Source organism: Dermacentor andersoni, chromosome 2, assembly GCF_023375885.2.
Source record: "Dermacentor andersoni chromosome 2, qqDerAnde1_hic_scaffold, whole genome shotgun sequence".
NCBI classification, from domain to species: domain Eukaryota; kingdom Metazoa; phylum Arthropoda; class Arachnida; order Ixodida; family Ixodidae; genus Dermacentor; species Dermacentor andersoni.
Window position 1 is genome coordinate 26,925,382 of NC_092815.1, and position 26,714 is coordinate 26,952,095.

At 44.4% G+C, this 26,714-nt stretch overlaps 2 protein-coding genes across 9 annotated transcripts in view; one reads left to right on the forward strand and one right to left on the reverse strand.

Annotated features, from left to right (window-relative positions):
• Positions 1-25,404, reverse strand: part of LOC126542539 (WD repeat-containing protein 44) — a 48,791-nt gene extending 23,387 nt beyond the window's left edge. For both annotated transcript variants that reach the window (XM_050189654.3, XM_050189653.3), the window contains exons 1-5: positions 25,166-25,404; positions 21,234-21,294; positions 18,953-19,092; positions 2,328-2,354; positions 563-764 (exon numbers count right to left, since the gene is read on the reverse strand). In XM_050189654.3, the coding sequence (XP_050045611.1) occupies positions 563-764; positions 2,328-2,354; positions 18,953-19,092; positions 21,234-21,294; positions 25,166-25,239 (504 nt within the window). In that variant the 5' untranslated portion in view covers positions 25,240-25,404. The remainder of the gene's footprint in view (positions 1-562; positions 765-2,327; positions 2,355-18,952; positions 19,093-21,233; positions 21,295-25,165) is intronic.
• A 138-nt stretch (positions 25,405-25,542) lies between these two features.
• The window catches only part of Fmr1 (synaptic functional regulator FMR1), a 60,986-nt gene continuing 59,814 nt past the window's right edge, over positions 25,543-26,714 (forward strand). For all 7 annotated transcript variants that reach the window (XM_050189656.3, XM_050189659.3, XM_050189663.3 and 4 more), the window contains exons 1-2: positions 25,543-25,648; positions 26,245-26,297. In XM_050189656.3, coding sequence (XP_050045613.3) covers positions 25,577-25,648; positions 26,245-26,297 — 125 coding nt within the window. In that variant the 5' untranslated portion in view covers positions 25,543-25,576. The remainder of the gene's footprint in view (positions 25,649-26,244; positions 26,298-26,714) is intronic.

Sequence of the window (26,714 nt, forward strand, 5' to 3'; positions counted from 1 at the left end):
ACTTTCCTAAAATCAACAGACCTGAGAACATGATTACAGATATCCTCTGTCCACTATTTTTGTGTGCCAGCACTCTCACCTTTTGCCTCCTTAATTATTTCAGTGCCTAATCCCCTGTTTCCCATGCAGGGTAGCCAATGGGACATCGGTCTAGTTAACCTTCCTGTCTTTTTTTGTTTTCTCTTTCTATACTGTCTACAGTAATGAAGCAAGAAACATTAGATGAAAAGCTGCTTTCTGCCACAGCCAGATAATGTTACCAACACCTCCAAGTACATAGGGAGTCCAGGAGTGCACTTCATTTGGCAGCTGAAAAATATGACTACCCACCATCATTCTGTTGCAGTGGTAAACCAACTAGTGTTTAGTAATGCTCGTTACAGTTGCCATTAAAATGAAGGAAGTGCATGTTCCATGCCTGCAGGTGCTGCCTACAAGCGATTGTCCGCTGTGCCTCTTTCTACAGGATGTTGCAGTTCCTCACGAATGACCACTTCCTCCTCCTTTTAAACATCTCTTGCTTTATAACAGCAGAAGAGAAAAAGAAAAAGTGAAAGGTCACCTGTGGTTTGACGACATACTGCCCCCGGCATGCGCTTGGCAGGTCCATTGAGAACTCTGCAATAGATGGCGCTGGACTGCGTGGCAGGCCACGTGGGGTAGCATCACCGCTTCCGCTGGTGCTGGAGGCCTGCCCCCGACGGCGCCGTGGGGGTGGTTGGGGACCTTCCTTGGTGCTGGCTACTAAGTCGGGCTCAGCACACCTGCCCAGAGAGCAACATTTAGAACAACTATGATTCCTTGGTGCTGGCTACTAAGTCGGGCTCAGCACACCTGCCCAGAGAGCAACACTTAGAACAACTATGATAGCTATCACACAAGGTGGGCAAAACTGGCTCTCCTGTTTATTATTGCCAGAAAGAGAGGTACCAATCAATTCCAAGAAGTGTAATGGCATCATTACTCTGGATTATATGCTTTGGCAGTGTCTTGTGTCTTTCACAGACTGTGACAAGGAAAGAGACTGGTGGCGAAGAGTCCTTCACAGTAGAGTTCTTTTAGACCAAGTATAGGCCGTCAAGAAGGCCCACGATACGTCAATAAGGTTAAACCTTACTGTCTTTAATACTTCGGTGCAGCAGGCAGGGCTTAGTTTCCTATTTTAATTATATTACTTTTATTAATTTTTATTGCCCAACACAACCCTTATGTCTTGACATGGGAGCCACCTGCGTCAACCTAAGGGTTGATCTTCAAGACCTGAATAAAGTTCATCATATTATACCATACTACTAATACTACTACTACTAAGCATCCTTTCTAGGCAAACTTTACTATCAGCTGGCACTGCATTCTTGAACTATGACTTTCAACAGTATTTTCATGTTATGCAGCAACTAGCATAACATAATGCCCAACTATAGGGATGAACATTTTCCACCAAAAATATTCTTGCTGCACATTCTTAGAATACAATGAATGGATGCATTACTAGAGGATAATGCAGATCAAAAACATGCTTTTCTACTAGTTTTCTCCTACACTTTTGCTTCATTCAATAATTCAACTTGCCATTGGTAAACCTGACACGAAAAGCAGCAGTCCATAAAGAAACACAACCCCTGGTCTTCCATGTTTCACTAAAACACTTGTGAAAGGCTCACGAATCTCTGAATACAGTGTATAATAAGGGCCCACCGCAAGCACTATATACACTTTATTACAGCACCTTTCAGGTATCTTGATATCTCTATTTCTTTTCCCATCTGGGCGACTAATATCTGATCAGTTCTACGTGAACAAGCTCCCATAACTTCATCGCCTCAAAATCTGCTGAACATAGGTTCGTAATCTTTGCAGTGATCACAACTGTTAAAAAAATAATAATAAATTATAGGGTTTTAAGTGCCAAAACCACGATCTGATTATGAGGCACACCATAGTGGGGGACTCCGGAAATTTGGACCACCTGGGGTTCTTTAACATGTGCCTAAATCTAAGTAAACAGGTATTTTAGAATTTCACCCCCACTGAAATGCGGCTGCTGTGGCCGAGATTCAATTCCGTGACTCGTGCTTAGCAGCCCAACACCATAGCCACTAAGCAACCATTGCGGGTAGTGAACACAACTGTGAGACCAGGTAGGGCTTTTTGCATCAATCATGCAAGGTAGTAGTCAACCACAAACTGAATCAAAAGCATTTCAAGGAATAGAAAAAAAAGAAGAATTAAAGAAACCTTATGAAGAGACAGAACATGTCAATTTTAACTGTAGAGGAAACTGAAGTGGAAGGTTGACAGGGTTAAAAGCAATTTGCCAGATTTACCTGTAGTCCTCTGCGAGCACACGATCACTGAAAAAAAAAAAAAAGTGAAATCAGCTTCCCAAAATTTATAAGACACAGAAACAATGTTTTCTCTTGCTGTTGCCATGCCTTCAGTTTTGGCTACAGCATGTCATTGTTGGCAAGGAATGAGGCTAACTGACAAATTTTCAAATGTTTCTGTTCATTAAGCTCACAACAGTACTTTCAACGCAACAAAGTGATGTTTGTAACATGGTTTTTCAGACCTTGCTGCCCGAGTGTCCATCAAAGTACAGTGAAATAAATTGTGAATGCAAGCAGCTCTGTAAACTGGAACATGACCAAGTGGTAATGCACTGCAACAACACAGAAAAATTACTGTGTTAGCTAGGGACATCTCCAGGGTAGTATCAAAGGGAAGCCCTTACCAAAAGACAAAGAAAGGTTGGAGGGGTGGCTCACTGCGCATTAAATTTTTTGTCAGCACAGATGTGGTAGCATGTCTTGGGAGAAAATGTAGGGGGAGGACCTCTTTTTTGAATGTATTAGCACTGCTTACTCTTAACTAAGTTATGAAGCAGCAATAGCACAGTACCAGGTTGCAGTATGCATCAGACACGTGTAGTGATTGCATGAGTGCGGACGTGCATCAGTGATGTACAGTATGTACAGCGCACTAGTTTGCGTCTTTATAAGTCATGCTTTCAATGGACGTATTCATTTTCTGCGCTGGCTACGCTGTTGTAAGTGCCATCTCTGTTGCACCTTACACGGCGTCAAAAGTTGCCCTTCGAGGCCTGAAAGCAATCGCAGCCGCAAATAGTGTGTTATGGACCTCGGGAGACACCAGAATCATTGTGGCCGATGGGTAACGTGACAGAAAACTGGAAGCTTTTTAAACAGAAATTTGAGTTATTAGGGAGTTTTAGAACTTTTGGGGCCTCAAAGATCTTTGTGGGTATTAGCATTGGGGCACACAGGAGTGAAGAGTTTTAGAATAGGGCTTTGCGTTTGTGGATAGCATTTTGCACTTGCAGAGGCACTATGGCATCAAAGAAAAGCTATTGTAAATAATTAAATAAAGTATGCCATTTATGATAACAGTAATTTTGACTTTTGTGTTTAATTACAATTTAAAGGCTATTCTATCAGCAGCAAGCAATTTGTTGCACTTAGTTATCAATGATCAATTTTACGTTTGCTCACCAGCCAAGTTTAGCCGTGTTAGGCCTACGAGCCATGAAATCGACATTCGAATTCAGAATCAGCAGCGTCTAATGAATCAATCCTCATTACACACGTTAGTTGAGAGAAAGCGATAACCACAGTCACCTCTCTTAGCTAACAAACTTCATGCGTTACCATGAATTGAGCCCAGTTTGGAGCTAGGGTAGAGCTGTCGCTTCAGTGGGTGCTGTCATGTTTGTTGATACAAAGCTTTTGGGGCAGCTTATGGGGCTCCTGCTAAATCTGTGAAATTAGCGTGCCTGACGCAAAAGCCAAACACAGTTTGGGTCTTGCACATGTGCAGTAGCTTCAATGCTATTTCTTTGAGGCCCCAAAACGTTTGGTGTCCCTATTCTAAAACTCTCTATTCCTACAGGCGACAGTGGCAAAGGACCAGCTGAAAATGGAAGCATCAAAGGAAGCACTCCTGCTGAGAATTGAGGGTGATGACATGCTGGACATCTTCAACAACTTCCAGTTTGAGCCGAATGAAGACAAGAGTGACTACAGTAATGTGGTGAGAAAGTTTGGTGCCTACTGCGCCAAAGTGAGCAATGAAATGCAGGAGAGATATGCATTCCACTTAAGAAAGCAGGCAGAGGGAGAATCATTTGAAAAATTTGATTTGCTGTGTTGCAAGAATCGATGATGAGGGACTAGATCATATTTGGCACACACAATCCTAGACTACGCGAGAAAATGCTTTGTGACAGCCAACGGATATTGCAAAGAGCAGAGGAGATGTGCCAAGCAGCGGAGCTGGTAGCACAGTAAAATGAAGTATGGCTTAGAGGGTACGACAGTGTCTATGCCATTTCAAGGTGCTCGGCACCACCCTCAAAAAAGCAGAAACAAGGAAAAGAACAATTTAAAACCGAAGCAAAGCCCAGCCTTTGGAAAGAGGTGTTGCTTGTGCCAACAGCTGGACTACTTGCAAACAGTTGCACCTCAACTGTAGTAAGCGAAGTCAGAAAACAGCAAGACGAAGACCTAGATGCTCTCGAGGTCATGACAGCAAGACATGAAAGGAATTGGATGGTTAAAGCTCAAGTTCGCAATCACGAGGTAAGCTTTAAAGTAGACACTGGATCGCAGGCAAGCCTTTTTCCTATGTCAATTTACCACCAACTGCGGGGAGCAGAAATGTTGAAGCCAACAAATTCGGTGCTGCGGGCGTATAACGGCAGTGCAGTATTGCACTTTGGAATGTCTGCACAGGGAGTGCTTCTGCTACATTCGCATTTTTTGTTGTTAAAAATGGACAGCAGGCCATACTCGGTCTAGAAGCTAGTGAAGTTTTGGGGCTAGTCTAGCATAGAGTAGGCGTTGTAGACAAGACCACAAACAAGAAACTTCTCAAGCATTTCAGGCATGTTTTCGAGGGTTTAGGTAGCTTGCAACAAGCTTACAGCATGGTCCTGAAACCTGGGGTGGTGCCTGTCATGCTACCAGGTCGACGAATTCTGTTTGTGGTGGAAGAGCCTCTAAAGAAGGAACATGAATGAAGGGAAGGCAGGGTGTCTACCAAGTAGACATTTCCAATTTTCCTGAGTTTGTCACACTTTCCCTGAGTGGCTTTGCGAAATTCCCTGAGTGACAGAGAACTTCGTTTTATGTCAAGACGGGCTGACACCATGTCACCATATACTGCCACATTGCAGCAAGCACGTTAAAAAATTAAAAAGAAAAAGCTACTTAATCCAGTTTGAATAGTAAGGAGTAGCGTTTATTTTATTCCAAAAGAAAACAGAAGGGAGGGGTTAGGAAAATGCACTGCCAATAAAACATCTGAAAAAAAAAAAAATGGCAAAGCCCATTGCAAATCGAGTTGTACATTCTCAAATACAAATAAAAAGGAGATGCATACAGAAGCAAATATTTTCGAACATGAGCTCTTTCTACTAACTGATAACAAGCTCATTGGTGTTAGGCCCGAGTTTGTCACAAGTGAGATTTTCCCAGCGGCTCGACCTCAACTATCGCGACATACTCTCAGCCCGTGCACAATGCCGTACTGTTGTGTTTCAATGCTTTAAAGAGTTTATTTTGGTTTGGATGAGGGACACCTGCAGCTCCGCATCAGCCAACACTTTGTTTTTTGAGCTCAAACTCCTTCCAAGCTGCGGCAGCATGCTTCCTTTCCCTTTCATTCCTCACTGTGTAGGTCCTTTCTGTTCTCGTCCTTCTTCCGCCGCACATTCGCCCCACAAACCATTTGAACCATCCTCTTGGTCAGTTGTAATGTCAACTTCCGATTTTTCGGACTCCCTAGGGGCCGCGAAAACGTCCGAAAAATCGGGCAGTTCGAAAAAAAAAAAATTAATGCGTGTTTTACTGCCCTTAAGGGCTCAAACTGCCATAGGCACATCCGAAAAAGCTTTGAGGCCTGCCAGTACACTTAGAAGCCATTCGGTGCTCGTATTGTGACAGCAGATGGCGGGTGCACGCGTGTATAATTAAGGAATACATAACTGTGTCCCGTGACAATTGACCCTTCCCACGTTTGTTATGCTTCACCGCAATACTTTAGCGTATGCTTCACAGCGTAACATTGCTGTATTGAGGCGAAGCTGACTTTCGGGAACCGGCATTATGCAATGCAGGACCACAAAGGCGGAGTCGGTGCCATTCCTGACAGCGCCGAATTATTTTAATGAAAAACACGGCATTCAACGGCAAGAAGCTTAATAGCGAACGTCTAAGCAGCTAGGCCTAGCGTCGCCGCGGTGATGGCTACGGCAGCCAGTGGATCTGCGTGCGGGATCGCCGGTTCGAGGCGGTGAGGTCATCAAAACGGCAGCGGTGGTGGCTTTGATTAACGCCGTTATGGACCTTCGGTCATGGAAAAATGTCCGGAAAATCCGACGGCAAAGTGTTCTTGCGCCCGAAATTTCAGAAGTACTTATACAATGCCTCGATGGGGTGCGTGGCGGTGCCGCGAAGCCGCCCGAATTATCGGGTGTCCGGATAGTCGGTCGTTAACTGTGCACTGGCAGCTCCTCCAGCCGACGACACGGCGTAAAAGACGATTCGTTGTGATTCCTCTGTTACTCGAGCCAGCATTACCGCGGCTTTTGTTCCATTTAAATAAAATTACAGCTAATTTTCCCGGTCAGAAGCACAATTTCCCTGAGTTTTCCCTGAGTATTTCCAGACTACTGAAAATCCCTGATAATTCCCGGTTGGTTTTCCCTGGAAGGGTACATTCTGGCTTAATTGTTAAAGTGATCGAGCCTATAGCCGACAGGGTCAGCCCTTTAGTTTTCACAAAGAAAAAAGATGGTATGCTAAGGGTGTGCATAGGCCCCAGAGCTGTTAACAAGTACATAAAGCGGCAGCATTTCCTGCTTCCTAGGCGCAAGGATTTGGAAGCTCGGTTAACCAATGTCGTGTGCTTGAGCTGTCTTGACGCGAACTCCGGCTATCATCAGATACAGCTTGATGAGCGGACTTTCAAGATCTGCGCTTTTTCTTCATCCTTTGGGAGATACAATTTCCTGCCTCTGACGTTCATTTTATCCACACCGAAGGTGTTTAAATAAACCATGAGCCAAGCATTTCATGGCCTACCAGGTGTGCTGTATACATTGATGGCATATTACTTTAGGGTTACAGTAAGCAAGTACGTGAGAGGTTAATAGCAGTGCTGAATGCTCCAGAGAAAGCAGGTTTGACTTTCAACACGCAGAAATGCAAGTTCACAGTGAAAGAAATCAAATTCATTGGTGATGTCATATTCCTAACGGACATATTGCCTGACCGAATGCTAATCAAAAGCTTGGCAAGAATGCTGACACCAATGTCCAAGACCAACATTTAGCAGATGCTGGGGGTGATGAACTATTTAGGCAAATTCGTGCCACAGTTGTCAGAGCGAATGATGCTTTTACGAGAGCATATACATTCTCGTGCCAAGTTTCAGTGGACAGCAAACCAAGCGCAGGAGTGGAAAATCTTAATGCAAGTTTTGACCACTTCCCCCCTGCTTGAAACCTTTCATCCGCAACGAGAAACTCAGATAATGTGGCATGTATCAAAGGAAAGTGTCAGTGCAGCATTATTGCAAGGCTACAATGATGAATGGGGACCTGTAGCATATGGATCTCGTGTCTTAACCCAAGCCGAGCAAAGCTATGCACAAATCAAAAAGGAGGCACTTGGAATTTGCTTTGGCTGTGAAAGGTTTCAGAAGTTTGTGTACGGAATAAAAGTGCTTCTCAAAACAGATCATAAGCACTTGTAGCAATAGCGCAAAAAGAAGTCGCCAATATGCCATCACGAATGCAAATATTCTTATTGCGACTGCTAAAATACGACTTTGTTTTGCAGTACATTCCCAGAAAGCAACTGGTTCTCGCTGACATGTTCTCACGGTCGACGGCAGACCAGGGTGAAGACCATGTTGGGACTACAAACAACATCGAGATTCATGCAGTGCAGTCCTTGGGCTACGTAGTCACTTCCGAAACGCAGTGGTTATTGCAGCAGGAAACTTTTTGTGATGAGTACCTATGGACCATGATGACGAGCTTAGCAAGTGGACAGCCAGTGAAAGGGAAACTCAAGCCATTTTCGAAAGAACTGTCAGTCATTAATAGAATAGTGCTGAAAGGCTCAAAAGTTGTAATACAGAAGAATATATGACGAAGCATGCCGAAGAGAACTCATGCTGGCCACCTCGGGTTACAAAAGTGTAAGGAGAGGGCTTGAACACTTGTTTTTGGCCCGGTCTGAATGACAACATCACTGCACTAGTAGAAAGCTGCGAAACGTGCAGAAAGTATGCATACAGACAGCCACATGAACCACTTCTAATGCGGCGAGTTCCAAAGTGTGCTCGGTACAGGTTCGGAATGGATATCTTTTCTTAGATGCCGGAAATTCGTACCATATTTACACGACTGTAAGTCGACCTCATTTAAAAAATTTTTTAATCTGAAGTGGGGGGTCGACTTACAAATGAAACCAAAACATGGCACCGAAAAAAAAAGCGAGACCAATGGGATATCAGAAAAGCTACAACGCAGTTCCAATTTCATGTTTGCTCTACGGCTTTCCACTAACCTGCACGTTTGTTCACTTTTCGGAAGGTTTCTTTTAACATTTTTTAGAGTTTTACAGCGCACACAGCACTCATGTGGGGGTGTCGATAGTTCATGGAAGTATATGGAAGTGCCGCTGTTCCACTTGCAGCGGCACCCTCAGAACAGCAGCGCTTGCGGGGAGTATTGATAGTTCATGGAAGAGCAGACACCGCTCGCGGCAAGCGTGTTTCGCTTTCCCTGTAGCTCTTTAGTTTCATGCGTTCGATTTGACTGCCAGCCATGTGCTACTTCCGTGCTTCCTCAGTCGTCATGAGTACCCCGAGCCCACTAAACATTCAGCGCTCGTTCACAGCGGCGTTGAAGAGGGCTGCCATCCTTTACACTGAAGAAACAAATAACTGCACAGCGAGCCGTAAGTGTGATGTTTCTTAATGGGTGGTGCGAGACTGGTGACGGCACCGAAGGAAAATTTTCACCTGTGACGGCTAGCGAAGAGGTTTCCGTGGGCCAAAGTCGGGACGCTTTCTGGAGCTGAAGGCCAAGCTTGCGGCGTACGTTGCTGCAATGCGTAATCGGTCCCTGCCAGTGACGTGCGACATTGTCGTGAGACAAGCATGGATCTTCGCTTTTTAAGGACCTGCTCTGCCGTGAGTACGAGTGGCTGGCAGCAGCAGACCGTGAACTTACGCCAACCGGACATGTCAAAAGAGCCTCCTTGACAGCTCAGTGTGGTTGGGTGCTTTCAGCTTGGGACTTACATATGCATGCAAATGCACTTATGTATGCAAAAGCAGAATTTCGCTGGATGGCGATGTGCTTCGGGACCGTAGCAGCAATGACGATGGCAGCACTAGTGAGAAGGAGTAGTCCAGTGAAGTCAAGAGTTCGACGAAAGTTCGTCTGGTCAGGTAACATGATGATGAAGAAATTGCGGCCACTGACCAAGTCAAGGTGAAAAAACACACAGAGACGTTTCGGGACCCGTACGGGTTCCTTGGTCACACTAAACGCGGGCAAGAGCCGCGAGTCGTTTTTATGGCAGAATGTGACGTAGGGAACGGGTGTAGTTAGCGGGAAGATTGCCATCAGTCCTGTTGATAGTGTTGTCAGTAGTTTGAATAAATAAAGATTCTAACAAGAGTCGCGTCATCGAATTCTTTTCCTTAGCTATTATAGCAGCGTTTTCCCAATCGATGCGGTGACAGCGATTATCGGCGTGTTCGGCAAGGGCGTTCGAGACTTTTTTCTTGTTGGACACGTCCCTTTGGTGCTCTTTTAGTCTTCTCGTGAATTTGCCGGTTTCACCGATGTAGCTGCAGCTGCAGTCTGCGCATGGTACCTTGTATATGACACCGGGATAATTCTTGCTTTCAAGCCGATCCTTTACGTTAACAAGCTGATTTCTCAGCTTGTTGGATGGCATGTGGGCTATTCTGAGATCGTATGTTGAGAATACGCGGCTAAGGGCTTCGCTGACACCAGGAACATATGGGACGCCAGCGCGTTTCATGAGCGACTTGCCTTGAGACGGCTTTGGATGGAGGACGCGGGCTTCCATTTTGCCAATAAACTTCTTGGGGTACCCGTTCCTGGATAATTCGTGACGAATTCTTTTCAGTTCGTTCTGCATTTCGTGGTCACTTGAGCAGATGCGTGTGGCCCGCGTCACGAGAGATGAGACAACGGATTGCTTGTGGCAAGCCGGGTGACATGAATTGAAGTTTAAGTACTGGCCGGTATGAGTCGCCTTCCTGTGCACGGCAAATGAGAGCCTCGTTCCACTTCGCCGCACGAGGACGTCAAGGAAGGGGAGGCTGTTGTCACACTCATATTCTGTGGTAAATTGTAGCGCTGCGTTTGCAGAGTTTAGAAGACGTAGGAGGCGTGAAGCGTCCGGCTTTCGCACAATGCAAAAACAGTCGTCTACGTAGCGGACGAAAACCTTCGGCGCGGGAGCGAAGTCAGTGAGGGCCTTCTGTTCAATGACTTCCATGACCAAGTTGGCGGTAGTAACGGAAATGGAAGCACCCATGGCAGTTCCGTTGATCTGCCTGTAAAAATGTTTGCTGTAAGTGAAGTAGGTGTTGCTCAAACAGAAGTCTAAAAGCTCGCAAATGTCCTGTACTTCCAAAGGGGTGCGCTCAGCGAGCGTGTCGTCCGCCAGTAGGGCATCTCTGCACGTAGCAACGGCCAGGTCAACAGGCACTGAAGTGAAGAGCGACTTCACGTCAAATGACACCATAATGTCGTCTTCATCCAGGGAGATGTCGCGCACTTTCTCCACGAAGGCATAAGAATTTGAAATGTGCGTCGCTGTCTTGCCGGTGAGCGGGCCCAGCACTTGGTGTAGGTAACCTGATAACCGGTGCAGCGGTGACCTTGTAAAGTCTACAATGGGCCGTAGTGGAACGCCTGGCTTGTGAACTTTCGGTAGTCCGTATATTGCAGGTGCGGACCCGTTAGTACACAAGAGGCGATGGTAGAGATGCTTTTGCTGCGGTGGAACAAATTTAAAAACCTTGGAGAGGAGCTTCTGCAGTCTTGTTTGCAGGTTGACCGTGGGGTCTTTTTGGATCGCGACGTACGTATCCTCGTCTGATAGCAAATCCTTCATTTTCTCATTGTAGTCACTTCTGTCGAGCAACACGATGGCATTTCCCTTATCTGCAGGAAGGATGGCAATGGAGTCATTGTTCCGGAGGCCCTCGACGGCTTGTTTCTCGGCAGGTGAAAATCGTGCTTGAGGGTTGCGCGTCCGCCACTTTCGTGACGCGGGCCACACGCATCTGCTCAAGTGACCACGAAATGCAGAACGAACTGAAAAGAATTCGTCACGAATTATCCAGGAACGGGTACCCCAAGAAGTTTATTGGCAAAATGGAAGCCCGCGTCCTCCATCCAAAGCCGTCTCAAGGCAAGTCGCTCATGAAACGCGCTGGCGTCCCATATGTTCCTGGTGTCAGCGAAGCCCTTAGCCGCGTATTCTCAACATACGATCTCAGAATAGCCCACATGCCATCCAACAAGCTGAGAAATCAGCTTGTTAACGTAAAGGATCGGCTTGAAAGCAAGAATTATCCCGGTGTCATATACAAGGTACCATGCGCAGACTGCAGCTGCAGCTACATCGGTGAAACCGGCAAATTCACGAGAAGACTAAAAGAGCACCAAAGGGACGTGTCCAACAAGAAAAAAGTCTCGAACGCCCTTGCCGAACACGCCGATAATCGCTGTCACCGCATCGATTGGGAAAACGCTGCTATAATAGCTAAGGAAAAGAATTCGATGACGCGACTCTTGTTAGAATCTTTATTTATTCAAACTACTGACAACACTATCAACAGGACTGATGGCAATCTTCCCGCTAACTACACCCGTTCCCTACGTCACATTCTGCCATAAAAACGACTCGCGGCTCTTGCCCGCTTTTAGTGTGACCAAGGAACCCGTACGGGTCCCGAAACGTCTCTGTGTGTTTTTTCACCTTGACTTGGTCAGTGGCCGCAATTTCTTCATCAGTAGTCCAGTGACTATGCCAGCTACTAATAAATTTTTGTTATGGAATGTGCCCGCGGGTATGCTCTTCTTTTTTTTTTTTTCCCCCTGTCACATGCGATATGGGAGGTCGACTTACATTCAAGTCGACTTACATTCGTGTAAATATGGTAAGTAGTTGCTTATGATGCCTTTTTCAATTTCGCCGAGGTCGAGAAGGTTGAAGACACAATTGCAGCAACTATGATGGCAGCCCTTAGTGCCATGTTCGCCCTGTAGAAGTCTGCACGGATAACCCCAGTTTTCGAGCCATGAATTTGCCAGGTTTGCCAAAGCATAGGACTTCAATCACGTAACCTCCAGTCCCCGTTATCTACAGTCAAATGGTTAGGCTGAAAAAGGTGTCCAAATAGTAAAGCGAATCCTGAAAAAGACTCGAGAGGCGAGGTACGACTTCTGGCTGGGTTTGCTAGCCTATCGCTCAATTCCACTGGAACATGGGCATTCTCCGGGAGAGCTTCTGCAAACAAGGCGACGTCGTTCTACCCTTCATGGCTTTGGCAGGGTGTCTTGGACCACTGCAAGGAAGCACCACCAAGCCAAGGCTGGAAAGTCTTCGGAAATATTGCGCAGAGGCACGAACGTGAGGCTCCAGGATGCTGCGGGGTGGTCCCAAAATGAGCGAAGGTGGTCGTTGAAATTGCTCCATGTTCCTACTTGATACAAACTCAAGATCACCGTGTATTGCGGTGAAATCGCCAACATCTGCTCAGCATGGGGCAACAGTACAGTGATGAAAGCGATGATAACAACAAGGAGAGTCCATTGGGTGAAAGCTCCCATACACTGGCGCCTACAGTGCCAGCTGAACCAACAGCGCAGGCCTCTGAAGCGTGATCCCTAGAAACACACATAGGATCAACGCTAAAGCAAGTGGCTGCGATCCTTCGCCTGGCACCCCTCCGACGCCAGCTGTGAAAACATCGATGGTATGGCCTCCACAGAAGCTTCATTATGATGAACACTTTAATTAAGTGCCATAAGCATTGACAAATATCTATATTTACCTAAGTATCTATTTTGTTTGTTCCCTGAGGAAGGATGTATTGGACGTGCATAGTGATTGTATCAGTGCGGATGCGCGTCAGCGATGCGCAGTATCTACAGCGCTTGAGCTCGTGTCTATAAGTCATACTCTCAATAAACATGTGTTCACTTCCTGCACTGGCTATACTGCTGTAAGCGTCATTTCCATCAAATTTTACACAGTACAGTCTGGTTACAGTGCAGTAACAGCAAATCAGTACCAAGTTGCAGAGTGTGCAATTTTGTACTAATTTTCACTGTCTATCCAGCATTGACTTTCAGCAAAATTGTTATGGGTGGATACTCATGGCACAGTCGTCCAAATATTATCAGTTTATCATTGTAACTGAGAGTAGAGTGGCCAATATGGTTAAATGCACAAACTAGGCTTCAGTGCACAATCTAATCCAAAATTTCATTTTGAAGTTGCTTGCTCAAAGCCTTTCCCACCAACAAAAATGGCTATTTTGCATGGCTTGTGTGACACCAAAAAGTTTGGGGCCAGCACTGTGCTGTCTGCTCTGAAACCTCCCGAAACTATGCATGCACTGTGCTGAGATAGTGCATGCCCACAGCTGTGCGAGTGCTCCAGCAGAAACCATTTTCTGCAAGTGAGCAACAGCTTCTGCATTCTTCGCATACCGCATTGTGTCCACAATTTTTTTGATTATGCTATAAAAGCAGCACAAACTAGAGAATGGCAGCAGAAACTGTTGGGCTGACTGCCAATACACAAATGTGAAACCAAACCTTCGCATGGCGAGCATAATGTATTTCTGGCTTGTGCCAATCACTTCCAACATTTGAAGTACACAAAAGCACGGCCTTTGAGATTGGCTTTCGTTACTTCGAGGGAGCTGTCTAGATCAATTCACATGGTCGCGAAGGGGATGCTGAAATGCGGTAGGAAACCAATGGGCAGTGACATCAACTATGGCCGTGCGGTTGAAGTGCGACTAATACTGGCAGAGCAAAACACCAGTTCATCAAAATAATGCATCTATTACATCACTACTGGAAAAATTTGAAGAAGTACAGACAATGTCATTAGAATAGCAAAATATGAAGTCACAGGCTGTTTGATTCCATCTATGAATAATTATGAGTATGAAACTGTGCAGGCTTTATGCAGTTTGGTCATTACGTACGCTGAAATATGCCAAGATGGTAATACCATATTTAACATGGATTCATTGTAATGTACTCAAAACTATCTTATGCGTAGCCATAAAACTTAATGGCAATATATAGTTAAACCTTGATATGACAAACTTCATTATAATGAAATTCTCGATATAACAAAGTATTTAACTTTTCAAAACCTCTTGTCCATAGAACACCATGTAATTAGAATCTCAATATAACAAAGTATGTAGGCGATTTCAATATAACAATATTTTGCTTCCGCAGCAAAGGAATGCTGAGACAATAAATGGAAACTTCCCCACACACGGATGGTCAAATGATTGAATTACAAGCAGCTGCTTGCAAACGCCACTGCCGAAGTGAAGCCGCATCATGTTCCGTATACAAGTGTGATAAGATCCTATCGTCCTCGTGCACTTTGTGCTTTAGGTGCGAGTGAAAGTATCGAGGGCGAGAAAGAAAGATGGTGCCTTGATGCACAAGTGCCGTCTCCTCATGCGAGCAAAGAGGAAGAGGGAAGCTCACTCGCAGTAACACGATCAAGCTGGTGCAACGGCTGGGGCGAGGGGGCAGTAAGCTGACATGTGTTTTGGCCATGGCCGCACATGGCTGTAAGTGCGGCTGAGCGCACAGGCAGCTGCGCACCCTGCTTTAGAGGTAATCTGCCGCGCGTGCAAAGAGTGGGCATGTCAAGATGGTGTGGCATCAAGTAAGCTGCCTTCCCGTGGGTTTAGTATTGAAGGTTGCATAATTTCAAGTTTCGATGACTTGTTGAAGCAAGAGGCAGATGGAGCATTTACTCCCCGCTGCCGACGCTTTTCATGATAGAGTCGTCCCAGTGCGGGTGACGCTATCAGCCGTGGGGGTGGGGGCAGAGTGCATGCGAAAGCGTGGGTGGCTTCGCTCAATTCATACTGCCTATCTGAAGATATTGTCGACGCGGCATAAAACTCTACCATTCGTCGCCAACATCTAAACTCACCAAAATGAATTGTTTTGTCATTCAAATTTGCTTTTTTCAATTGCCTGATACTTTGTAAAATCCTGCAGCCACTTTCCGTGTAAGAAAAATTGATCAGCGACTGTACTTAATTGCATAAAAAGTCGAATTTCAATACAACGAAATTTTCAATATAGCAAAGCAAATTGCCGATTTTACCCACTTCCTTATATCGAGGTTTAAGTGTGTAATATTAACCTTATAAGATTTAATCAGTAACTTCATTATTTAACTGCCTTTTTACTAAATGTGTTTTATGTATTCAGTACCAAAGATAATCTACAGGTGGCACTTGTGCTGTTAGTGAAGATGAAACTGTGGTTTTTGTGAATTATTTCAATAAAGCGTAGATTTTACCTTGAAACCAAAATAACAGATGTGTGTTCGTACAAAGAACACATGCATGTGGTATTTACCATATAGACTCGTATAAGGGCCACATCTATGTGAGAGCCGCACCCCCAGCTTGGCAGCCCAAAATTTTCTAGAAAAGAATTTCCATCAGACAAGCAATTGCCTTTAGTGCCCTGATGCCATGCGCTGCGCACTTCGCTTAGCCCTACTAGGTCGCGAGTGCTGCATGTTGCCTTCTGATACAATGGTACATTTGGGGAACCAGGGTGTGCAGTAGTCGCCGGCTGCGCCGGCAGCATTTTGTCCAAAAAGTTCAATCCTGTGTTAGGGCCACACCTCGTCAAAATTGTGGAAAAAAAGTGCCGCCCTTACATGAGTCTATACAGCAGTTCAAAATCTGGGTAAACTTACTGCTTTGTATTCATATAAAATATTGAAAGCTCACTGATCTAAGCCGTGCCGTTATAGAATGAGGGCTATAAATACAGATAGGTCAATAAATCATTCACGATGGATTGTGACACAATGTTGTGGTGAATACTCATGCTTAGACTTCATTTGTACTGTAGTGTGCTTTGTGCATGTAGTAAATGTGATGCGAACTGGTGCAGTAGGTGACTTAGTACAAGTCTCAAACAACAAACATTGATTTTTACCGAAATGAGAAGTTGGTTTCACGAAATGTAGAAGGCACTGGCGTGTCTCCACAAGTCACCATTGCAAGACGTATGGGCTTCTTTGGGAGTTTCGCTACCATGCATACATATACCTTGGAGCTGTCGCTGTGGGTATTGTTTAATTTTGTCAGTCATCAGAGTTACCAGACTGCTGTAAATAACTGTGATATAAGAAAAATTCAAATACAAATTTTCTACCACATTGAATGCACTCAAATTTTGCCAGCTTGCTGCACGACATGTACGGTTAAACATGCTATGCATAACGCAAGCTCAAGGCCACGAAATAGCAACCAGGTTACCAAAAGCAGTTCATTCAAAAGTTACATGTGCCAAAGTTACACCAATAGTCACTCGAAAAGATCCCCACATCAGAAGTGGAGGTAACTCAAATATTGCAGTGCTGAAACAGTGGCACAAGGCAGCAAGCCAGAATTCAATGCGCACTTGGCCTTTTCATTGGCAGTGTGGAATACATTCTCTGGCCATGCGAGTTTGCCTGCTTATGAAATAGCGCACATTGCACAATGGCCTGATCAGCCAGGAAGGATTGGCTGTGTGTCTAATATATATTGTGAGGTAGTTGCATTCGCACCCACAAGGCAGCAGGCGCAGTGGAATTTGTCACTTTCTGCGCATCTATTGAGTGTGTATGGTGCTTACAGAGCAGCTTATGCCAGTAGAACTAGCAGCTCAAAGCATTCTCTTCCTTCCTATCTCTTATCTTTCCATTCCTTCTCCTCTATCCCCGTACTGCTGACGGGGATAGAGGTGCCAGCCGCGCGCTAGACAGTTATGGTGAGGTAAGCAGGCTTTCCTCTTCTCCTGTCACCCAACAGTTTCACATATTGCAACATCGTAATCTGGCCTATAGAAAAGTACAAGAATGAGGCCTCTAAACAACTGAGCAACCACACCCATTACAGAAAACTCGACTCTAACCCAACTTCAGATTACAGCAATATTGTGATAAGCACAATAGCGGAGCTCCTGTCCAGGGAACTAATCACGCAATCTGAATATCGCTTCATGATACCCAAGAACAAAACAGCAGGCCGCTTTTATCTTCTTCCTAAAATACACATGGTGCGTGTTTTTGCTTCTTGCGTGTTTCGTCAGAACTATATACGCAGCACAAGTTCCAGTCGAAGAAATATTTACAGCAGAAATCCCAGGTCGGCCTATTGTGTCTAATAACAACACACCTACTGAGTCACTATCTAAATTCTTAAATCACCACCTGTCAAACATACCCACCACCCTCCCATCTTTCGTTCAAGACACACCGCACTTCCTTCGAATTATCGACGGCATCAACGCCAACCAAATCCTTTCCGACCGCACTATTCTAGTCACTTTGGATGTTTCTGCCCTTTACACCAACATTCCCATGAGTGAAGGAATTGAAGCCGTTTCTAGATCCCTCGCAATCAATCCCCAAGCGCATGCTCCTGAAGTTTACTTATCGCTCCTTAGGTTAGTTCTCACGCTCAACTATTTCGAATTCGATTCTATACACTACCTGCAAATTTTCGGCACTAGCATGGGTACGCCATTCGCTCCCACGTATGCGAACATTTTCATGGGACAGCTTGAAGCAGACCTGCTGAAATCCTACCCTTTAAAGCCCCACACCTATCTTCGTTACATTGACGACATATTTATAATATGGAAACACGGCACAAGCGCCTTAACCGACTTAATTAGCCATTTCAATCGCTTTCACCCGAGTATTAAATTTACTGCTCACCACTCTCCTAGTCAGATCAACTTCCTGGACACGACGGTCTACATAGAAAACGGAAAACTGAGAATGACACTTTACTGGAAGCCTACAGATAGCCAGCAATATTTAGACTACAACAGTCATCACCCGCGACATTGCAAACAAGGAATTTTTGTCGGACAAGCGAAACGTATAAGAACAATCTGCTGCGAAGACTACGATTATATCCACCACCTAAATGACCTTAAATCAACGCTAGCAGAAAGGAACTATCCCCAAGTTGCTCTCCATAGAGCTTATGATGCCGCGTCAAGATTGGAGAGACAGTCGGAATCGGCGAAGAGACAGCCCACATTAGAATCTGACAGACCGCCGGCCTTTATAACAAAATATTCTAATGCACTCCCAAACATAAACAACATCCTAAGAAAATACCACCCAATATTATCAAGTAACGAGCGTCTGCGAAAAGCGTTCCCGGATGTGCCCAGGGTTACCTATCACCGAAACAAGAACTTTAAAGACATGTTAGTGCACGCAGAAGTCAGCCAACAGCATTCCCCCGTAATAAAAGCATGTTGTCGCCCTAGGTGCAAAACCTGCAGGCACCTTCAAAGTGACATTAAAATTAAAAGCATTCACCTTGTTCACGTGTTGCTCATCGTCTTGAATTTCCATCTCCCGCATTCCCCGTCTTTTCTCAACATCCCAGGAAAGTTACTTATACTTGCACAAGGGCTTTCCTTGCCTTCATTTGCTTTACCTTTTAAGGTCCATTTAATGAGGTGCAAAACATAAAAGCATCATTAAAAGTGGCGGAGCATGTGTCACTTGTACGTACTACATTTGCAGTTCTTTGTCTTGTGTGCTTAATGACATTTTGAACTCACTGCTGCTGTAGGTAAAGCCCTTCAGCAGAGCTCTGCTCCGAAGAGAATCCTGGCTCCTCATCCTCATACAGCATACGGCGGCGCATCTCTTCAATCTGCTGCTGTCGCCGCTCGGCTTCTTGGGCTTTGCGGTTGGCCTCCTGCAGCAAGGCAGCAAAAGCTTGCATCACTAACACTCCAAAATAGAGCCACGCAACAGTGTATTGTAGCAAATGCATACACCATTGCGAAGTTGAACTGCTGGCCATGAGCCCCACATCACAACCCAACACTTGTTTCGCTTACATGACTAGCTGGTGCGTGACACTCCACTGGCCTACAAGTATGGATACGATCACTTTTCACTACACCCCCCCTCCCCTTTATTACAGGCATAAACATTTTTACGGAAGGTAACTGATACCTTGATAACAAGTACATCAAAGTGAAGACAGTTATAAGAAATGAAGGAAGGCTATATTATTATTGTTATTATTATTATTATTATTATTATTATTATTATTATTATTATTATTATTATTATTATTATTATTATTATTATTAAGTGCATGCTCTGGATTATAAGAGAGAAGGAGTGGCGGAAGCTGGTTGGAAAGCAACTAAAGAAAGCTGGGACAGTTGGTTACACACATTACACTTCATAATTTAATCGAGCTAAGAAACAAGGCCACACAAAGATGTAGACTAAACAAAACCTGAACTTCATCTAGTCTTTACTATGCAAGGATGCTCAATATATTTGTAAAAAGCAGTGCAAGGAACATGCAGCATATATTGCAACAATCCGCATTACACAGGGCATACACTTGTCCAAATAATAGACTTATTGAGCCATAAAGGACTTCTATCTTTGACAATACTGTGGAATAAGGCTAATATGGTTATCACGTCCCTTCCTGATCCAAAAGTGCCACACAAGTCCCTTTGTGTCTGCATTCTAAAAGCATCAAGAATATGGATATTAGTAAGTGCTGAATCAGATATCTTATACAGTGATCAGTTAAATGGCCACCTATTGAGTTGTGTTACCTCAATAGGCCATTCATAGCAGTTGCTCATACAAGCACTGTAGCACTTTACACAGGAGACTGGAATCCAGTATTTTGCTTGCAGAATGTGTGTGGTACAGTCCTTCTGACATGTTTGCTTTTTAGGCATCTACTTAGCACCTCTGCATTGTAAAGACGAAATTCAGCATTTGCCCTGTATACATGTTACTGCATCTTTCACAGTTAAACTACAATATCTTCTTTTTCTTTTAGTTATGTGCTTCATTCTGCAGGCACAGGTTTACCCAATAAATAGTTGAACCTGTTAAGAGAAAACTTTACCTGGGCATTTCTTATTTGAATACATGAAATAGAGAAATCACTTTCTTTGACAACCACTGAAGAAATTTGAATGACATTTCCTGCATTTAAAAGAGAAAGATAAAATCTACTGGCTGCTCAGAGCAGATTCTTTATATAGGCTTGCTATTCTTTAAAGAAACAAAGAAATTAAATCCAGGAAAAAAGAAAAGAAACAAAGCTTAATCTGTGAAGCTTTGCAATGAACGCACAATACTACGATATTCAACTCGGACACCCAAAGCACACAATATTGATATTCTGTTCGCTTGTTTGAAATATATAACTAGTCTGTAAATAGGACAGCTACAAAACTTGCATGAGTAGTGAAACCTTTCATGCAAGCTGTAAACAAATATCTGTCTACATTAAAACACTCGAAGATAAGTAGAACTGCAACTTCTGTTTTTGGTATGTAGAGTTGTAAACATAGCAGTTACGGTTCTTTTTTTAACTTACTTACTGAATGTGCCAATATTTGTAATAAGTTTAAGACTTTTGGTCAAAATACAGCTTCCAAAGGTCAGTAGAATTGAACTTTCTCTGCAACAAACTTGGGTGAAATCGTTTTAGTAGCTGGATTTCTATGTTCCACATGCATTTGAACAAAGAATTGAGGGGTTAGCCCAAAGTTAAGGCTACCTCTTAAAAGCTTACAGCTTGTCTGTGTAGCCACATGATGTGTTGCAGTACAGAACAAATCCATGTGCATCTACATGCACAGGCGTATTTATATCTGGCTCCTACCAAAGTGCTGCCACAACTGGAGACGTGATGTATCCAGCAGCGAAAATTTCAGAGCTACTATGGTGGTTGCAAAGGAAGCCTCAACCAAGCGAATTGCCATAAATCAAATGGGACACATGCAGCATGCCCCACAATTTCCTTTAACTAAGCATGTGTAACAGGAATGTGAATCATAAAGAACCTACCTCAACTGCCTTTTCCATTTCTGCTTGTGAGGACCGTTTGCCATCTTGCTCAGTAGCATCCCTGAATGAAAACAGAAGAGCTATTAGCAGGGTTGAAAGAAGCTGCATGCAAGGCCCAAAAATGAATGTGAGAGATATAGCATGTTGTGAGAAATTAAAAATTGTAATGACCACTGCTGACATTATGCTGTAATGAAAGATGCATGCCATTAAAACAAAGAACCTTGCTGTAATGAAGTCGCATCACACATGAAAATACCTTTGTTATATCCAATGTTCATTATAAGCCCACAGTCATTACGCACTGTTAAAAGTGAGAAACATCTTAGATTTACTTTTTTATACACAATAATCTATTAAATTGAGGTTTGACTGTACATTTAAGAAGCAGACAGACATGCAGTTTTAGACATTTTATTATTCTGCGTTTGAAGGTTCAAACTCTCTAAACACTAGAAAAATACTGGCAAGCATCAGGGTGCCCCAAGTAATTTGCTATGGTAGTTTCTACGAATCAGCTTTGGTTTCATTACCCAGTAGATGGATGCATCATTATGTCATGATGCATTCGTTAGCTGGCTCTGCTCCTGCGATCACTGCAGCCTGCCGCATGCTAGCACAGCAAGAAGAAATGCTTGCAGCACCCATTTATTTTTTGATGAACAACAGTGAAATTTTGGTTGGAGTTTCTCAGTCTTAAATTCAACAAGAACATACCAAGCCTCAATGCTACACAATGCCAGCAAACTTTCTTCTCTCATGACATCACAATAATGTCGATGACAGCAGGTCTGGCATTTTGGGACCTACTTTAGCATCAAAATAAAGTATGTCATAAGTGTATGTCATACTTGCTAAGTGTCATCCTTTTACATCCGAGAAGCATACAGTCGAGTTTCCACAACTTCGAAAATGGGTACATGTCAGTGCTCCTTTTACTATACACACTTGCAATGCGCTTGTTGAGTTTCATCATATTAGCAGGCTACAGCATCAATCAAACAGACCTGAGAGGACGGCATAGTAGCATAACACTCTTCAAGAGTTTCTACCATCTGTACAAGTATTACCCACCAGAATAGAAGAAACTGCAATGTGATGCTAAACTGCATAACTATCCACTGAGCAAAATGAAATGGAGCGCAGACACCAAGAAAGCTAATAAAAAGAAAAGTCTGAGATCAGTGCTTGCTCCACGAGGAAGCAGAGCTATGTGCACATTAAGAGCCATGTGAATAGTGTGAACCCTGGCAGCTATGCAGTCTACAGGGATCCTCTTTAATTGCACATTGAGGCAGGACATGGACAATCACATTTATTTTAGACAATTTTACTGGATTTTATTTTATGCCTCATTTTCCAGGCTAGACACTGCCTGGAAAGCCAAGCTTTGACCATTGAAATTGTGTGAAGGAGGCAATTATACGCATTGATATGAGCATTTCATCCTGTGCACAAGTAGTAGAGGTTCAGAAGACAAGAATTTTGGGCCAGTTGGCAATGCATATTTGAGTACGGTGAAGCGCAATAGATGGAAATGGACTTTGTACCGTTTATTGCACTTCACCATACTCAAATAGTTAATAGAGGCTATCACAACATTAAGGAAGCCGGATGTTATCACCAATACATTGTTGTATGTGATATTATAACATTATCATCATGAGAAGACGGTGCCGCAGTAGCTCAATTGGTAGAGCATCGCACACGTAATGTGAAGACGTGGGATCATCCCCACCTGTAGCTATTAGTTTCTTCAACCAGATTCAATTCCATTAATTTATAATTAACTTATTTCAATTAGCAAGTACAAGTAATTTCCCCTGTGTTGCCTTTGGTGTCTTTGTTTGTTGGCTTCTTATGATATGATTATTAAAAATTGGGCCCCTTGGTTCATCATTATAACTAAGATGCATGATTTTTGCAACACATGGCATGTTTGGCTACAACTGGGGCTTCTGTTTTGGTGTTACCTATGGCAAAGGATTCCTCAGTAGTAGAAAGCAGGAAACACTGCAATGTATGTGTTTTTCTAGTGGCTTTACCCTTCCTTTGTTAGCATAACGCATTGCATGTTGCAATGTTCAATTACATCTGCAACAGCATAGAGCCCACCTACTGGAGGGCTGTATGCTGTCGCTTGAACAGATTGCTCGGTCTTGTTGCTCGATCGCTCAATTCTAGAAATCTAGAATTCGTCGCTCGTTGCATGGAAGTGCTATGAGAGACTAGCCAATAGCGCGAAGCCGGAACTGGATGTACATCACTCAAATACTACTGATTGTCGCATGGAACAAGCAAACTATTGAATTTTATACGTGCAAGAATAAGAACCTACTACACAACCTTCAGAAATATTTTATGCTGCTTTTTACAATAATATACAACTCAAATTAATAAAGCATGCGTCATGCTAGTTTCGGTGTGTATACTGCTGCCCTTATACCGGCAACACCGGGGACACGTCGCTCAAAATCATTTATTGCTCGCATGGGGTACGACTTGTAGGCGGCGAGCGAATGCAACAACCATCTCCATCGCATCGCTGCAGTGTCGCGCACAAGATCGCTTGCATGGGTTTTATACTTAACTCTGTACTGATCCTATTCCTTTTCACGCTATGTCAGTGGTCTGAGTGGCACTCTGTCAAAGTTGTCACTGCGATCAGCTGGCCATGAACAGTGGATGATAAGAAAAGAACAGAATCTAGCAAAACTGATCCTTACATAGATTACCAGTCGAGAACACTTACATGCCGAGAAATGACTGCTCAAGACAAACTGTTCCATTGCATCTACTGCACACTCTACAGAAACTGACGTAGTGACTATACAATGCCACACACTAATGCCCTTAAAATAAAATAAAAACATTTGCAAGTACAATGATATCTATTATGCCGTTTTCAAATAATTGCCTTTTTCAAATTTAAACAGACCTCTCACACCCACTTTGGATATGAAGATATGGAAATTGTTGCATATGTTCCGTACTCTATGGCCTTGGCTCTGTGCTGCCTTCCCCCCCCACCCCCCATTCCCCGAACGCAAGTATCCCAACAGTGTGATATATACTGCCATGTTCTCTACAGCTATGGCGAAACGCATTGATCAATAATTATATCGGGTATTTGATGTGCATTCCGCGATCTGCTACCATTTTCTGTTCTTCTGTTAGCTAGGCCATATATAATACCAGCGCGGTGTGCACTTCTGATCGCAACCGATCCGGATCAAAATTCTCGACTGCGATTGGCTCTGTCGCGCATTTTGTGCAAGGGAGCCAATCACGACCGAGAAATTCGATCCGGATCGGGCTTGATCGCGATCAAAAGTGCGCCATGTGACACCCGTATAAAGTCCACGGCTCAAATGCGGAAACACCTCACAAAAAATAATGCTGGGCTGGACCTTGACCCCTGCGCCGCACTTGAAAGTGCAACTGTAGAGCACGGACAGGTGCGCACCGAAGCTTGTGGTTTCTTTTTTTTTTTCTCCTTCTATGACGTATGATGCGAAGAGTTGGAGGCCGGAGAAAGTAATTGGCAAAGGGCGTTGTAGGCCCGTTGTTGTGACAGCCGTTTGACAGCTCTGAGGGTCCCGCAACACCACCGCGTTTTATTGAGTGGCCGGTACGGCGCCACTTTCGGCCACTTTGGCACGCGCCATCGGATCGCGCGCCGGAGCGAGGCGTGTCCCAAGCGCGTGGAGTCAAACACCACTTTTCAAAAGAAGGGCGGCATCGCCTTTGGCATGCCACTCGAGCAAATGAAATTCCTGGCGCACTGAAGCACTATCCCTCAAGTTACGGTGCAAAACAGCGCCAGTGATGACGCAAACGCGAGGGACCGACCACTAATAAAGCTGTTAAAGGTAATCCTGCGCTTTATCGAGTGAGAAAAAAAAGCTTTCGGATTACCGACGACAACTCACTTGTTTTCAACAGACCGAATCGGACTTGAGACAGCATCGAAAAATTCTTCCGAGTCGTCACTGTCGGAAGCCATTTACGCGAACTCGCAAAGCGTCTGTAGAGGCTAATCTACATCTGACGAAGAAAACGTAGATGTTTCTCCTCTTACAACGAAACCACTACACGAAAAAGACATCACGCGCCCGCAGCACACGGCGGCATAGCTCTGCAACAGACAACCATTCGCACTTTACACAGTAGTAGGCAGCCGATGCGAATTCACAATGAAATTTAATAAACATTTATCTCGCTAAAGCTTTAATTATGTGAAGATACAAAAATTCACACGAAAAGCGTATCTTTAAAAATGCGATAGTAATCATTCGCGGAAACGAATACTCCGCATAAAAAATAGCACCGATCTAAATCCCATGATGCTCATGACTGTAAAGATGGAGGACCTGGCGGTCGAAGTACGCGGCGAAAACGGAGCCCACTATAAGGTAAATTTGCTGATACTATCCAAAATTATTTTTGTCCGTCACATCGGAGACATTTTTAAAGTTGAAGGACGAGTTCCAGCCCATTTTTATGTGCGTTCTGCTATGTCAAAACGCTTAGGGCAGTAGACCGAACTCGAAAGTTTTGTTAGGGTTAAAAATGTGTTGCCGCGCTCCATCCGAACTGTCGCTATCGGTCTTAATTTAGGCTTAAGTACCTGCGAACACCTTATTTTATGAAGATTTCTGATGAAATTTGTCTTCCTTACGCTCCTGGCAGTGCGCTTTGTCGTTGCGCCGTGCCATCCGACCACGCGCGGTGCGACCGAGCAGCACTCTGTGACAGCTTTGTTTCTCCCTTTGCGAAGGCGTCTGCCTTTATAGGGTCACTGAACTTAATAAAATCGCAACCAGCTTCCGTGTGCTAACTGTGAACTACTGTGGCGACGTATCTTCAAAGCTAGGCATGTAGGAATGGCTTATCGCCGGACGGCAGGAATCTGTGCCCCGCGACGGCGTTGCCAGCGTCTCGGACCTCGCGTTTGTGAAACGCCTCAGCGGTAGTGTGAGGCTCACGTGTTGCTGCTCTCTCTGCGCAGGCCTTCGTCGTCGACGTCCACGAGAACGACATCACAGTCGCGTTCGAGAATGAGTGAGTGTTTTCTCTTTTATTCGGCACTGCCCGCACGTCGGTAAGACACGGCGAGATCTCGGGATGTGTGGCTCCTCCCTCGGCGTGCGAGCACCGCGGGCGCACGCCTTCTGCGTGATGCGACTCTCCGAGGTTGCCCGTAATGAGCGCTTAATGAAAGCTTGCATTGACCAAAGGCGCCTAAGGGATGCTGCCTCGACGTATTATCGAATTTATAGGTATAAAGGCAAAACGCTGAAAAAAAAAAAAAACGAATAGCTTTGCACGATTTCTTGCCGTTCGGCTTCCACATGGCTGCGACGCGAGTGTGGTGCGCATGGGCGTGATCAACGGTCTCGCACGCCGGTTTCGGCGGTTTAAGCTGCTCTGGTAAATGTCCTTGACGTAGCAGAGCGTTTGATACTGGGTGTGCCAGCA